The sequence below is a fragment of the Colossoma macropomum genome, unplaced genomic scaffold (genome assembly GCF_904425465.1).
Source record: "Colossoma macropomum unplaced genomic scaffold, Colossoma_macropomum, whole genome shotgun sequence".
NCBI lineage: Eukaryota > Metazoa > Chordata > Actinopteri > Characiformes > Serrasalmidae > Colossoma > Colossoma macropomum.
This window is the reverse complement of record NW_023494793.1, coordinates 26,281,992-26,298,585: the sequence shown is the minus strand read 5'-3', so window position 1 is coordinate 26,298,585 and position 16,594 is coordinate 26,281,992. Positions and strand designations below refer to the sequence as shown.

The 16,594-nt window shown below is 40.9% G+C and overlaps 1 protein-coding gene across 2 annotated transcripts in view; it reads right to left on the bottom strand.

Annotated features, from left to right (window-relative positions):
- mtor (mechanistic target of rapamycin kinase) overlaps window positions 1-16,594 on the bottom strand; it is a 159,819-nt gene that overhangs the window by 116,034 nt on the left and 27,191 nt on the right. For both annotated transcript variants that reach the window (XM_036578979.1, XM_036578980.1), the window contains exons 20-25: window positions 15,268-15,354; window positions 12,009-12,176; window positions 7,471-7,583; window positions 6,151-6,313; window positions 5,421-5,513; window positions 3,594-3,740 (exon numbers count right to left, since the gene is read on the bottom strand). In XM_036578979.1, coding sequence (XP_036434872.1) covers window positions 3,594-3,740; window positions 5,421-5,513; window positions 6,151-6,313; window positions 7,471-7,583; window positions 12,009-12,176; window positions 15,268-15,354 — 771 coding nt within the window. The remainder of the gene's footprint in view (window positions 1-3,593; window positions 3,741-5,420; window positions 5,514-6,150; window positions 6,314-7,470; window positions 7,584-12,008; window positions 12,177-15,267; window positions 15,355-16,594) is intronic.

Below are 16,594 nucleotides of genomic sequence, written 5' to 3'. Positions count from 1 at the left end.
TTTCTGCTTTGTCAGTCAGTTTTCCTCATTCCAAGGAAAACATATATAGTCTTGTGGAGAATTTTAACCGTTGCTAAGGGAAGCCTCGTTGCGAGCATTCCATTCCAGAACGAATTACTGAAGCGGCCTGAGATAAGGTTACAAAGAACAACAGTCTTGAAAAGCCTTTAACAAGACAAGTGACGCCTATAAATTGTGAATGATTTAATAATGTGTTTGTTGGGCTTTTGTTCAGTACACATGCTGACCGTTATTTCAGGTCAGGTGAACGTAAGAGACTGTTTCGGTAAAGAGAACATCAAGAACATTTTGACTCTTCATATGGCCAAGAACTCCAATGACAACTGCTGTTTATGACTCAGAAAGTAAAACTATGTCTTGGCCATGAAAGAGGACTTTCAGTTAACTTACCATATGGCTAAGTTTCCAGGGTTTAGGCCAAAGTCTGCTGAATTATTACAGTTTTTAGTAGCCTTTACTATGGACTGGATTTTCACACACAGAGTGAGCCTAGGTCTAGATTTTTTATGGTGAATCATCAGCATTGTGATTTTGTCCAAGACTTGGTTTAAGACTTAAAGGCTGGAATTCCATAACTACTAAAATGGCCATAGAGGTCATTTTAACCCTTTGAATTTTATGTGCTTATATATACACACTAGGGATGATACCGGTACCTTCTGATACCAGCCGGTACAAAGCAGGGATTGGTATTGAAAACTGGTACTATATTGGTAACAGCTCCTAACTGAAATGTCGTACCATAGCACACATTCATAGGTTGTTCTCTACATAAAACTAAGTAGGATAATTTGATAACTTAAATCACCTTAACAAAATGCTACCAGCATTAAAACTAAGAAGCTCAGTTTCTTATCCATCAGCTTCTCGTTCTAATTTTCCCATTCCACCTTAAATAGTGCAGCAGTTACATGCTGGCAAAATGCCACCAGCATTAAAACTGACCATAGAGGTCATTTTAACCCTTTGAACTTTATGTGCTTATATACATACATATTTATATATATAAATATAACACTACGGATGCACCAATCCCGGTACCTTCCGATACCAGCCGGTACAGAGTAGGGATTGGTACTGAAAACTGGTACTATACTGGTAACAGCTCCTAACTGGTCGGTACTGAAATATCAATAAGCACCTGTACAAACTTTGCTGCTATCAGTATTTATGTACCGTTATTTTTTTCTACATAACAGTAATTTTCAAATGTTTGGAGTTAGATTGGATCAGCAGGACAGGCGCTCTGCTCCATGTGATGAATGCGTTCACATGCCTCTGACTACCTTAACCATTTCAAATGCCGAGCCTCATTCTGTGCTCAGGGCTGAAACGGTACGATGTTCAAAAGTGTGGGCAGAGCCGATTTAGGAAGAGTATGGCCACATCTTATTTCCCCCGTTATATCAAAAACATCAAAGGGTGCCCGCAAGCGAGTCCTCAATGAATGGGGGTGAATGGCACTAAACAGCTAAAAACGAAAATTTCAAATAATTTCTAATCACTTGCCCAGAGCTTTCCTTTAATTTTAGAAGGTTGAACTCAATAAAAAAAGAAAGAAAACTTACCTGTCTGTTTTCTTTTTTTTAAAGCACACAAATTTTCTGCTACTGAGTGCTGACTGGTTGGCGCGTGGAGCAACTCATTGGCTGTTTGCACTCACAATGTCATGAACGTACATGAGGCGTCGTTTTAAACTCCCATAACTCGAGTTCAAAAGCGCTCAAAAATATAATGATATTAAAATGTTTTATGCTGTTCAGTGTTCAGGAAATGACTGTATTCTTTTATATTAAAAATGTTTAAGCATTTATAAACTGTGGTTTTGCTCAAATGCTCTATAAGCTCTCTACAAGTTCTCTGATGTGGGTTCATTTTACTAAATTTTATGATAATGCAGCTAAATGCAATCTATACAAAGCAGTACCTGGGTGTAAAGAGGGTAACAACAGCAATCTCATGAAACTCTACGTCTTCAGTGCAGCCTCCCAGTGTTGTGATGAATTGTGCTACCTTGTCGAAATGTCGTACCGTAGTACATATTCATAGGTTGTTCCCTACTTAAAACTCTAGGTAAGATATATTGATAGCTTAAATCACCTTAACAAAATGCTACCAGCATTAAAACTATGAAGCTCAGTTTCTTATCCATCAGCTTCTCATTCGAATTTTCTCGTTCCACCTTAAATAGTGCAGCAGTTACATGCTGGTGCCTGAGGCATTATAATAACTGCTGCACCATTTAAGGTGGAACGGGAAAATATGAACAAGAAGCTGGCAGACAGGAAGCCAACTTCAAGCTTGTGTTAAAAGTAGAAGCAGGACAGTTTGATAGTCTAAATGTCTTTATTAGGGGGAAGTGGTAATATGAAACTGTCTGTACTGAATTAAAACTCGGTAGACAGCATAAATCGCTAATTGCTAGGTAGCCTAAGTTTGAACTTAGTGTGAGCTGTCCTGACAACCAGAGGTAACTAATTTTGTGTTGCTTACAGCTGTTAATATTTTTTGTTAACACATGCATCTCATACATTCATGCTTACATCTACGAGCGTCTGTTTGAGTTTAGTAAATTTTAGTCATTCACACTGTCAGTAGCAAAGGGTTAACCACAAATTTCCTGTCTTGATCCTAGCATGCCGCTGTCTGATGCAGCTGGTAACTGTTAGCATGTTTTAAATACGTCAGAAAGAAACTGATGGATCATCCACTACCATTGCTTTCCCATGAAATACTGGCATTCCAGATTTTGCATGAGCATTTTTGCTACTGCTTGTCAACCATGGTGTCATCAAGTTCCATGCACATGCACATCAAAAGTGCTTCATGGTAACAGTATGCCAGGTAATGCATTTGAGTGCCAGTATCTGTGGCAATACCCATATGGTATAATGGGATGAAACATAAGAGCAATCATCTTCAGCCAACCAAACCTTTGTAACATATTTCTGGGTCTTTGTGCTTTATTGCTTATGTGCTTTTATTGTCTGACCTGTGTCATTTTACTGTTGTCGTTTTATTTTATTGTCAATTCTACTTGCTGCAATAGAAAGAAAAAAGAGCCCACATTAGACAAAACACAGTCAAATGTACAAGGTCATAATGACCTCAGCCTTTCAAGGTAGAAATGATTGAGAAAAGGTGGGTACGTTACTGAATAACCACTTCCAAAATAACATCCAACTCGCTGGTATAGTGGGAAAAGAGAGCTGACTTATGGAGATTAACATGCAGTCTAATGTATATGGTTAAAATTTGCAGTAATAGAGTAAAAGCCAGGGAACAGTAGGCATGGAAGTCTGTTGACAAAATTTTCACATCTTAAATGATTAAAATGGTCAAAATGGACATCTTGTCCAGTTGTTCCCAATACTGGTCTTGGGGTTCTGCACATTTTAGTGCTGCTCTTCCGCATGACCTCAGGAAAGGCTTGTTAATTAGTTAATTAGTCAGCTGACTTAGTAAGGAAAACACCTGAATATGCAGTGCAGTGGTACTCCAAGACCAGGGACCAGCAACACAAATATTAGGCACAAGCGGTACAATTATAAGTGACACTCAATCGTGCTAACCTTCTGAAGTGCAGTTGTGCTGACGTGCAACTTCTTCATCGGACCCGATTCCACGGGGCCGCTCACAAGCGTGTCACCTTGGTTACCACGTGACTGGCGATGTTGGAAAATCTGAGAGTCTTCTTCCTCATCAGCCAGAGTGTAACCCTGAGAAGCAGAAAACAAAGCTGAAACGCTTGCCTGGACAAGAGGAGACAACGGCCTAAAAGTGTTTTGTGGTATGAGATTCCAAGCCTTAAAAAACATTCAAAGGATTAACATGCGAATCGGCCAAAATGTTTTTTCATGTTTTCATGACACCACAGAAACTCTTTTATGAGGTTGTTGTAACTGAAAGAAAAGGAAACAGGAGCACTGTACTGCATAGTATTTAGATTTGCAATAACAATCATTCATTAGCTATTGAGAGTCTTGATCTCATTCGCCAAGTAATTAATTCAATATTTACTCAAACATCAAATTTAAAACAGTCTATCAAAATTGAATTTCTTTCGAGTGTCTCTCATTTGCCATATTTCGTGGACGCTAGGGCTGAATTAGAAATCATATCTTTAAGGGCTGCGATGACAGAACAAATTAAATTACCTCAAGGGTGCAGTGCCAAAGTAATGTAATTAGATTGGCAGGAATGTAGCATTAGACGCAATAAGGCTTGAACCCAGCTATCCTGTCTGGAGAGGAAGTAACTTAACCTTTTAGCAAAATAGCCACAGCAGCCACATGCACAGTTCAAAAACTACTGTATTCTGAACTACTAGCCTGTAAAAATGCTTAACAAGTGACGACTTCTCACTCTCAGTGGTGTATGCAAATTGCATAGACTGTCTGGTGAAATGTATGAGGCAGTAATGGCCACTATCACAACAAATATGCATCACCATAAGGAGCTTTTTAAGGAGTTAAATATAGATTTATACATTTCCGCAGGTCTGTCTTGAAAAAAATGCATATTTGTGTTTGTAGCCTGACTGCAAACACAAACAAAAAATGCTGCAAAAAACCTTACGCATGTTTTACAGACTACAAATTCTCCATAATGGGGTGTCAATAGCATTTCTGGTATATGGTAGTATAGTATAGCAGACTAATATAGTATAGTACAGCAGCGACCAGTATTTCATTAGAAGGAGAGATGAGTTACATTTCTGTTAACAAGGCAAAATTTACTTGAACCAAACCACAATCTGTGTTGAATATATTTAAAGCTGTGTTGAACAAAGATTTTTTTAAACAGCAAAAAAAAACAAAACATCAAATTCTGACCGTACAATCAAAAATGAACCTGAATATGTGTATCGTAACAGCCCTACTCTGCACCAAAAATGTATCATGTTGTGCTGAAAAACCAGAATACATATCGTTTTTTGAAATCCATGTATCGTTAAACCCCTAGTGTGGTTATAAAGAAAGCTCACCCACATCCCAATCTCCTCACATCCCAAAAAACCAAAAAGAAACACTTCCAGAGAGCTCAGCATCACATTTCGCAGTAAGCGTCCGCAATACGTCAGCAGGAAGTATCATATGTGGCAACAAGACAGCTAAATTGTTTTCGGATGGAGGGCTGCCATGCGTTGGAGTAGGAAGTCTGGGTTCACTAGTAAGGAATGCCTGGTGATTCACACAAGGGGGCAGGTTCCAGGAAATGGAGGCAACATCCTCCACCTGCGGACAACAGGCCATTTGTTTTCTTGCCATAGCCCATGCTTTGAGCTCTTCATGACATCAGAGCTATTTACTGGAGTGTTGTTGGTTCAGTTGTGATTGAGGAATGCTCTGGGGCCAATAACTGAGGTGTGGTAGAGGATTGGAGAGGAGGACACTGACCTTGACGATGCGACAGATGAGTACGTCGTAGCGCTGGTGGTTGATTCGGTGCTTCAACATCACTTTGTTCACCATGGGAATAAATATCTGGTACTGTATAAATAATAAAAAAAAGAGTTCATTTACAAGAGCACTGGCAGGGCTTCTGTTAACTTGTATATGAGGTGATAATGAGGAGCCTTAAAGGAGGAATGTGAGGGTTCATACGGACTTCACTATGTGTCTGTAATTGTGGAAAGGGCTGTTTAGAATGTGTCTGTACGAGTGAGACAGACATACAGACGCTAAACAGCCCTTTCCACTGGTGCTTGCCCAGATGACAGACTACTGCCTCTCTAACTGAGGCCCATGGCTTTCCATGATCAAAAGCAGCAGGCCTCACACCTGCTACTCATGATGGCCACATGCTGGCCTGGTGGTTTTAAAGGCGCTTTAGGAGGGGTGATAAAAAACGAAAAATGACATCATCCTACTCTCATTAGCAGCCTTTCAGTGAACTCAAAGTGGGCCAGTGACATCATCAGTGGGCTACTTCTGAAAGCCTACACAGAGTTATGGCTAATCGGAGGAGCTCTCTCCCCAACTTGACCTCATCATAGACAAAAACAGATTCAAACAGCCTTGCAGTGTTTTTCAGCGGACAGCAGGGTACTGGAAACGCTGGCACTGCAACTCTGTTATTTAGGGCCTTTAAACTTCAAACATGTACTGGAACTATGCGTGTGTGCACCTTTTTGCCAAGCTGGAAGACCAATGAAGACAAGGTGTCCATTGCAGTGCTTCGAAGCTCAGGCGTTCCGTCCAGAGTGCGCACGATGGGGTGGATGATTCTGGAAGCGTAGTCAGTGAAGTCCAGTGACTCAGTCAAGCGTTCTAAGGTCTCCAAGGCAACCCTGCAGAACCAAACAGAATGAAAACATGAACTGTTAAGCCATATAATAGCACTCGCAGCACTGCGACAGTCACCTTTTGAGCTGTGCGTCATGAAATCCATTTAACTCTTTAACAAAGCACTCAAATAATTCACATAGGAACTGCACCAAATGCTTTTTTAACTTTCAGACATTTATGATACTGCCATTTGATTGTGCTACTGGTTACCTATTTATATTTGCAATTGCATGTTCATATTTTGAACTGTTACTTTTTAGCAAAAAAACGTTATGCAGCACATCTAATCAGAGGCACACCATTTTTATATTAACTTATAGCTTCTTTTAACGTCATTGTGATATCCAACAACTGTCCTTAGATCGTGCAGTCCTAGTCAAACTGAATTATGGCTGTTTTTGGTGAATAAAACCACATAAATAAGTGGACTTCAAGCGACAAAAATAGAGGAAATTGTAAAACGCAGATCCTTTAGGTTAAGAATTTTGATCTCTGTCCCTGTATCTCAGTCATACTTTCAAAGAAAGTGCTCATAACACAGTTGATTCCAAATAGTAAACTTTTTTAGCCACTATCAAAACATTTCCTTTCAAATATGGCCTCTCAAGTACATTCTTTGAAAAGAAAAAAAAACATTGAGCTGGAACCAAAAGATGAATTTCCCGTCTGCGTTAAGTGTTTTATGGGGTGATAGGCACAGACTGAACCCGACACACGATGACAGGCCAAACCACTCTGGAGCGTCAAAAGAGACTCAATATTGTGATTCTTCCTGACATGGGACACCAGGGTCACCTGATTCAGATCCGTCCTCACTGGCGCTGCTTAGCCGATTTCAGGAGTCATGCTCATAATTCTCTCACAATGGAATTATCTGTCAAGAGTACCCACTCAAGGCTTTACTGATGGAGGAACGGCCCCTTATTCTAGGTGACTCTGAGCTGAAATGTCAGAGTCATATTAGGTGCTATACAAGACTTTAAAGGGCAGACAAAGACATTCAAATCAATATTACCCCACAAGGCAGCTCTTAATTAACATAGGTTTCAAAGAAAAATGCAGATGAAGTGACACAAAGCATAATACTGAACAAGCTAGAGATGTTGTGGTGGTATTTAGTGATGTAAGAGTGACTAAAACTAGCAATAGTTATACTGACTTGCGGGCTTGCAGAGGGACATCAGGGGCATCAAACAGTTTGACTATAGGAGGCAGCAGCAAGTGGAGGTAGTCATCTAGGTTAGCGCCAAAAAGCTGTATGGCCATGAGCAGCTGTGAAAAAAAAAGAATAAATATATCACCAACACATTACATGACATGCTTTGGGTGGATGCTTTTGATGCAGGTTTAAATCAGTTTGGGTTTATGTTGGTTAATATCCCAAAAGACAAACAGAAAGACAGACTATCCACTTTTACTGAGACTTAACATGCTCACAATGTAGTAAGATGGCAGCTGTTTAATCCAGAAATGTTAACAAGGCTAATAGTAAAATGAGAGCTGGTGGGATCCGGTCAAAGTCAGGAAATAAGGTCAGTGGTATCAGCCCTAACACTTTTTTCGATGAAGCAATCTTTTAATATGGGAGTGTTCAATTTCTACCCTGGAGGTCCAGCATCCAGCACAGCACATTTCACTGCTCAAACACTTGTGATTTAACAGATGTACAGTACTGTGCAGAAGGCAGAGATCACCCTTTTTTAATTTAACTTCTAGTCAAAACAGCCATTAAGTACAAGTTACTCATTTTATGTGTGAGGAAAAGAAGCAGAAAACATATATTTAACATATAATTGCAAAGAAGCCTCAACAACTAAACACAATATCCACGTTTAGTGTGTTCACACTCTGTCTTTAGTACAGCTTCCATTCTTTTCAGTTTTCTGCCAAGATATTTTTCCATATCTCCAAAGTTCAGTCTTAGAAGTTGGTTTCATTTCCTGCTTCCTGATTCAAGCAATGCAAAACACATTAAAGGATGTTGAGGTCTGGACTCTGGAGTGGTGAGTCTATTGTTGTGAGAACACCAGCAGATTCTTTGATATGCAAATTTTCTTCTTTTTTGTCTATTTCATTTTCTCCTTTTCTCAGTAGCAGCTTCTTCACAGCTACGCATCCTTTCAGATCCATAGAATGGAGCTGTTTTCTCACAGTGGAAGGATGGATGGAAATGCCTGTGGATTTTTTTCAGATCTGAAGCAAGAGTGGAGCTTGATTTTCTCTTGTTTGTCAGCTTTAAGTACTGTTTTAAGTAAATAAATGAAGGGCAGTATGCGAACTATCCATCCAAGACCAAAACTGAACTCCCCTGTTTTGATAACATAGACCTGTCCTAGGCCAAGTCTTCCAAAAGCATCATGTTAAGATGTACAAAACGACAGGCCTACTTCAATGACCATCTTTTCACTGCGACACTTTCAGGAAACTCACCCCCTGTAAGAACGTCATTGTTGTTTTAGATGTTCTCCCAATGGGCCCACAGAAAGGTCACAGGCCAGGAGGTCAGCCTACATAACTGACTGAACTGTTTTCTTTTCTTTCCCATGTCAATTGGAAGGTAGCTCAAAAGCCTCTTTCAAGGTGGCCCAGACACTCCCTGCGACGTAGGAGCTCGCAGCCAGACCACTGCTACGACCTATCCAGAAAAGAAGCCTGCAACCATATGCTCTCCATTGTATTAACTGTGGTGGCAAGGGAGGTTCTGTATGCATGTGAGGTTGAATAATTGTAGCTGGTGGGTCTATTGGACCAGGCCCACGGGTTCATATGTCTGCAAGCGGCTGTTATTCTATCTTAGCAGTGGTGGATTGCAGATCTTCTCCAGACGTCTGGTGATTGAGGAGCACTGCGAGCCTCTGATATTCTTCACACTGCTTTGAAGTGTGAGGGTGGATTTTTCACAAGCCACGGTTTGGCCCAAAAATCCGACATTTATGAACACGCTTTGAGTCATAATATCTTCATCTATGTGCCGACAAAGTCTAAAAGAAGTCCAAACGTATTCTTTGGACCAAACAATAAAATGCTTGGAAGTAATCTTCAACTACATGGAAGCACAGGGTTTAAAATATGGCTTTAAATTAACAGCCTGGTTTGAGCACACAGACTGAGCTTGGTTCTGGACACTGCAAGACTATAATCACAATGAGAGTAATTTAATCCAGCATGTGGAATAAAAACAAGGTCTTGAAATATCTTTGCTAGATTGCAAGGCTTTCAAATCTAATGGCATCCATAGCACTCCACGTTTTCCAGCCACCCATGAATGAGGTTCCACAAGTGGGAATAGAGGCCAAAGCCCTAAAAATCACATCCACTGAGCAAAACTGTTCCAGATTTCTATCACCCAACAGTCATCGCTCTGTCCATAATAGCCATAGCTAATACACATAAGGGAGCAATGAAACTAGAGACACAAACATAAGCCTGTTCCATTGTTTGTGCTTTAAGAACTACAAATATTTGCAGAGACTCTGTATCAGCAAGAAGAACAGACCACTATGTTTCTGGTTTCTGGTAATAGGGTTAAAGAATTCCAAAACCCTTTATCTATGTATCTAAATATGGAAATTAGGGTGCAAATTAAATGGGAACAAAAGCAGAACATGCAAGAGAGGATAAGAGCACTGAGCCGCATTTCTGAGGTCATTCAAGGTCCTTAAGTGAACTCCACAAACCAAAGTTTGAGCTTGAGGCACTACAGCAATCCACTGACCACAGAAAGGCAGGCCCCTTTTTTTTCAACCTGGGCCAATGAACTACCTCTAGCCTATGACTGTATAACATCCAGATATGTGTGTGCTATTTTACCCCTTTCTGTTGCATGAAAATAATCATAATCACCCAGAAAAGTAACACATAGGTTGACAAGGTGTGCTTGCATCATTACAAAGGGCAGCAATCAGGCCACTCTGTGCAAGCAGTGATAACCTTTTATAGCATAGTGTGAGCAGATTCAACAGGCTTAATAACAATGTAGCCCATAACAAATAGGTTTACAACAATACTGTACTGGTATTGGCTCTGACCCTGGCACTTAAACGCAGAATCAGCATCAGCAATGGGGACACTGACAGCAATGACCCATACCACAAAAGCAATTTCTAACGTGCACGTGCACTGACACATGCATGTGCATCTGCAGACAGAACTTAACCACATGGCAACAGTGTGGGTTGACAAGCATCTGTAACACCAACATTTAGTGGAAAGGCAATGGTAGTGGGGGACAAGAGAAACACGTGTTAAGGTGTCCTTGAACAAAACAGTTCACCTGTAATATAATAAATCATAATTATTAGCTGTTTACAGAACATTTAGTTACACTTATAAAAGTACAAAGCGGTATTGTCTTTTTGGAATGACACTTCTGTTTTAGAGCAACTGTGACTAAAGCTCTCAGCATATGTCTTGCGGAGACAACATTCGCCTGGCTTCAGAGAACAATACGATGTAATTGCGGAAAAAACGAACAACCGCAGACGTTGCGCAGAGGCTTTCGTTCTCCATGTTGCACACATGGCAGCTGGGTGAACTCCGTGGACAAAGACACTACGCGACAAAGCCTGATACTACGTGACAAAGATGGGCAACTTTGAGAACCTTCGTTTCACAAAAAGTATGCTGAGCGCTTTGGCAGAGACACCAACAATTCACTGTTAAACGCGCATTTGTTAAATAAACACTGAATACCTCCTAAATGTAAGATGTTCAGTGTGTTATTTGGTATTACTAACTAGTAGTAAGCACAAACACACTTATCTTATATTTAGGTTTACAAGAGGACGAGGCTGAAGTTGGCTTCCTATTCGCCAGGTTCTTGTTCAAATTTTCCTGTTCTACCGTAAATAGTGGCAGCATTTCAGACTCGCACATCGCCATAGTTAGAACTGTAACAGAATCGTTTTTCAGCAGTCATGGAACTTATCATAAAATGTCATAGCATCACCTGCATTAGTGGAGCATTCGCGACAGGCAAAACGAAACTGCAAAAAGGACGTGAGCTTGTAAGCTCACAAAGGCTCTTTCTGCTTCATGCAACCCTCGAGAATTTTCGTTTCGCAAGAAGTATGCTGAGCGCTTAAGACAAGGTATTGAATACGGACCTGGCACATCTATCCAGTTCATGATCCATTTAATGAGGTCAGTATCAGTGCCAATACCAATCCCGTTTATCGGATCACTACATCACTAGGAAGAACTCTGTATATAGGGTGATGGTTGTGGTGGTGATGACCGTGTTATGCTTGGCCCCACCTATCCATATGTTCTGTGGTCCATGCAGCATTCTCCCAAAGTTTTTGGGGTATATTTATTTGAACATGAACAGCATGAAGCTTCCAAAAGGCCACATATTTCGCTTCCATTACACAGCAGTGTTTTGCTATTGCTCAAGGTGGAAAGAATGTATCTCCAAATTAAATTGGGAATCTAACTTTGATTCATTCATTATGCAATTCTCAGGGGAAAACATAAGATAGCATCTAGAAAATCATTGGTAAAATGAGCTCCTGAAGGCCTGAGGTTGCTTGGCTTATGTGGTACCTCAGCTGTAAATGATTTGGGAAACAAAACGGTTGCGAGTTGACCACGAGCAAGTTCCAACTGGATCTAAACAGTTGCAACTACTTAAACGCAATCACAAACTACATAATTACATGCACACTTGGTCTTGTGTATATGTGTGTATACGTTTACCTTGATGGTTACGCTGCGTCCAGGGCTGTTGTCGTGCATGAAGACTCGTAGCATGTGTGGGATTAGCTGGGGTAAGTACAGCTTGAACTCTCCTCCCAGGGCAACAACTATCTGTTCGATGAGCAGGATGATGGTGTTCTGCATTGGGTTGTTTGGGGTCCAATACTCCTGCAGGTACAATGTAAATGTGGAAAAAGAATCAGGACTATGGCTGCACAATAAGATTGGATGATAATGTAAATTACTGTCTGCTGAATTATCATGATAAACCATATCAATGTGATCCAATTCAGTTATGAATTACCACATGTGAGCATTACTTAGCCTTACCCTAGAGCTTGCATTTTCCCTGATAGTAATAAAATGGCCATATATATTCTGCACAAATGTGTGTGTCACTTAACATTTGACCATAATTTTCCACTTTCATTTGGCTGGAAACCGAAATGTTGCCAAACTGGCCCACTCTATGCTGGAGAGTAGATTTCATGTACCAGGGTCTCTTCTGTTTCATTTGCATGTGCATCAGCTTTCTCTGTCTGAAAGTCTACACAATATTCCTGCCACATGGTGCTAAAACACAAATGGAAACATCAACGTCTGGGGCTGGTTGAAACACTTGCAGAATGTGGCTTGGTGTTGTCATGTCAAAATAAGTATGGACACTCCTGAAAAAGATGGAATCTAAAAGGCAGCATATGCTGCTCCTAAATGTGTTCAGCGTTAATGGTGCCTTCATAGATGTGCAGGTTATCCACTACTCCCCCCCTTGAAACTATGACAGCACACATACACCCACACACATACACACTATATTGCCAAAAATATTCACTCACCCATCCAAATCATTGAATTCAGGTGTTCCAATCACTTCCATGGCCACAGGTGTATAAAATCAAGCACCTAGGCATGCAGACTGCTTCTACAAACATTTGTGAAAGAATGGGTCGCTCTTAAGAGCTCAGTGAATTCCAGCGTGGTACCGCGATAGGATGCCACCTGTGCAACAAGTCCAGTCGGGAAATTTCCTCGCTACTAAATATTCCACAGTCAACTGTCAGTGGTATTATAACAAAGTGGAAGCGATTAGGAACAACAGCAATTCAGCCACAAAGTGGTAGGCCACGTAAAATGACAGAGCGGGGTCAGCGGATGCTGAGGCACATAGTGCGCAGAAGTCGCCGACTTTCTGCAGAGCCAATCACTACAGACTTCCAAACTTCATGTGGCCTTCAGATTAGCTCAAGAACAGCGTAGAGAGCTTCATGGAATGGGCTTCCATGGCCAAGCAGCTGCATCCAAGCCTTACATCACCAAGCGCAATGCAAAGCATCGAATGCAGTGGTGTAAAGCGCCGCCACTGGACTCTAGAGCAGTGAGACGTGTTCTCTGGAGTGACGAATCACGCTTCTCCGTCTGGCAATCCAATGGACGAGTCTGGGTTCGGCGGTTGTCAGGAGAACGGTACTTGTCTGACTGTATTGTGTCAAGTGTAAAGTTTGGTGGAGGGGGGATTATGGTGTGGGGTTGTTTTTCAGGAGTTGGGCTCGGCCCCTTAGTTCCAGTAAAAGGAACTCTTAATGCTTCAGCAGACCAAGAGATTTTGGACAATTTCATGCTCCCAACTTTGTGGGAACAGTTTGGGAATGACCCCTTTCTGTTCCAACATGACTGCGCACCAGTGCACAAAGCAAGGTCCATAAAGACATGGATGAGCGAGTTTGTTGTGGAAGAACTTGACTGGCCTGCACAGAGTCCTGACCTCAACCCGATACAACACCTTTGGGACGAATTAGAGCGGAGACTGAAAGCCAGGCCTTCTCGTCCAACATCAGTGTCTGACCTCACAAATGCGCTTCTGGAAGAATGGTCAAAAAATCCCATAAATACTCCTAAACCTTGTGGAAAGCCTTCCCAGAAGAGTTGAAGCTGTTATAGCTGCAAAGGGTGGGCCGACATCATATTAAACCCTATGGATTAAGAACGGGATGTCACTCAAGTTCATATGCGTGTGAAGGTAGACGAGCAAATACTTTTGGCAATATAGTGTATGTGTCAACTGTTCTGACCGACTGTGTTTTGACTGTTTGTAAATACTCAGGATGCTTACCGTACACATGAAAAACTTGATGTGATTGGTTTTAGGGCTCATTTGCAAAGTGCAGCCTTCTGCTAAATCAGTATTGCCTGTATTTGTTAACGTTTAACAAACATTGATACAAACACAAAGATATTGTGCTCAACTAATTAAGACTAATCAAGCCTTATTCAGTCATGACTGATTTGACTTTGCCTGTGTTCACTTGTCTTCACAACAAATCCATCATCTTTCCATTTCTTGGGCAGCACTGTATGTGAAACAGGGCAGATGTCACCTGAAAAAGTGTTTTTCCCCCCTATAATGAGGTGTATATGTGACCCACATTCGGGGATCCAAATGGACACCGGGGATTTAGGAGCTGTGAGAAGAGTACGTCCAAATGTCCCATGACCAAAGTCACTACCTCATTCTGAATGACGAAAGAAAGAGCAGGAGCAGACTGGAATAAGTGGGTCAAACTGTACTGTACACAGTGGCCGTATAGGATGAGGTCCAACACATAAAGCAGGTAGCAAAGGGCAGTCACGCCTGCCACGCAGGAAACGAGATTTATCCCCCCTTTATATTCGATACTGCTTTAAAAGCTGAAGAACCAAATCACCATACTGAAAAAGCAATGAGCAGATGAGGGGAGTGGAAACTCAGGCACTTCATAAAACTGTTGATATTTTCTTAGGGTCACTACTGGCCATTAGAAGGGGGGCTTAGGGGTCTCCTCTGCCCACTCTGAGACTGCTCAGGACTGCAGGTCTAGAGCAGCTAGCAAAATTTTATGCACAACCTGCAATGGCCATTCTGGCTCGCTACATCTGGATTTGTTAACAGAAGACGTAAACACAAAAGAAACCATCCACTGTTTTTCATGCTCTAGATGAGACTAACATGCCTTGATTGTTCATCTTCATCATAAATCAACATGGAGCAGGTCGAGGTGCTAAGTGACACATTGGAGTAGACTATAAAACTCAACTGGACAGAAAGAAATGCCATTTTTCATGGCCATCTCTGCAAGGAATGCTTAGTGAAAATGGATACTTCATTTGGGGCCAGAAGGTTCAGTTTGAAAAACTGTGGACTATACGGACCATTAGAGCTGGGCAGGCATATAGTGTAAAAGGAGACGGGTAGTGAATTGCATGAAGGGGGAGGGTCACTTACTCGGATCAGAGTGAAAATGTCGTCCATGTACGGTCGAATGTGGATCTTGACGAAACAGACCACCATTCCCATTTGCTGGAACAGAAACTAAGAAAGGAAAGAAAAGAGACAGAGAACAGGTGTCACCAAAATATACTGATTGCTAGCAAGTCAGTCGGAGTTCATGAAACTCAATCTGACACTGGAGACTCTGTAATTCTATGTTCCAATCAGTCCAGTTCAGTTCCAATCATAATTTCACACATTTTGACCACTTTTTTCTCCCTTTCCTCAAAAGCTAATGATGCACGGTAACAAAACACAGAGAAAACTTTGACTGAGCTTTTTGAAGATTATAACAACCAAAGCACAGAATTAAAAGAAAGGCAGCACCTGCAACAAGTATAAAAAATACAATAACCATCAAATTATTCCTTCAAGATTTCTTCTAAATATACAGTCTCATTAAATGGTTGTAAATATTTTGACCTGTTTTCCCACACTTCCTTTCTTGCTGTTACAACATCAGTTCAGAGTTGATTTTTTTTTATCAGAAACTGCATGAAATACTATCTATAAAAATGGACAAAGTGTGTCACAGCTAAAAACAAGCAGCCATCTTAGAAGAATGGTTTGGATAATAATCAAATTTACATAATTTTCTCATTTATCCCGGTAGTCAATGAGCCAAAATGTTTGGTGTCCAAATTTTGCTTCTTCAGTTAAGAGGCTAAGAGGCTAACGCTGCTGACAAACACTAGAAGTCAATAGTCACCCAAATCCTTTTCTCAAATGTATCCCTACAAACTTCTCTCAACTCGATCAAACTGCATATCTTCAATAAGTTTGCACAGACTTGTCAATGTAATTAGGACATAGTAAGACTTACCATGAACTATAAAAGTGAACAAAACTTACCAGCATAGCTGAAAATGTCAGCTAATTTATATAGGTGTTGTCCCAAATTCCAACTCCCCTTTCTGTGCACATCACACAGGCACCAGCACACTACAAATTATATTTGTGATTGTATTTGTTTCTTTTTATAAATAACTGTTAGTTGTAAAGTTTTAAAATAAAAAATCAAGAAATCGAGAAATCAAGAACACAACCCAGCATTCATCTGCCTGCATGTGTGTGCACATGAGTGGAAGCTGGATTCTGCAGCTGGATTCAGAAATCAGCATAATACCTGTTGTCTAAAGTAGCTGAATGCAGTGTTCAGCTACATGGTGAAGTCAGACTGTAACGTAAACTACACAGACAGATGTTTGTGACCTTAATGAAGACCAGGACGTGCTTTAAATGGGTTCAGAGAAGTTTTGGGGATGTGATTTGGGTGACCATT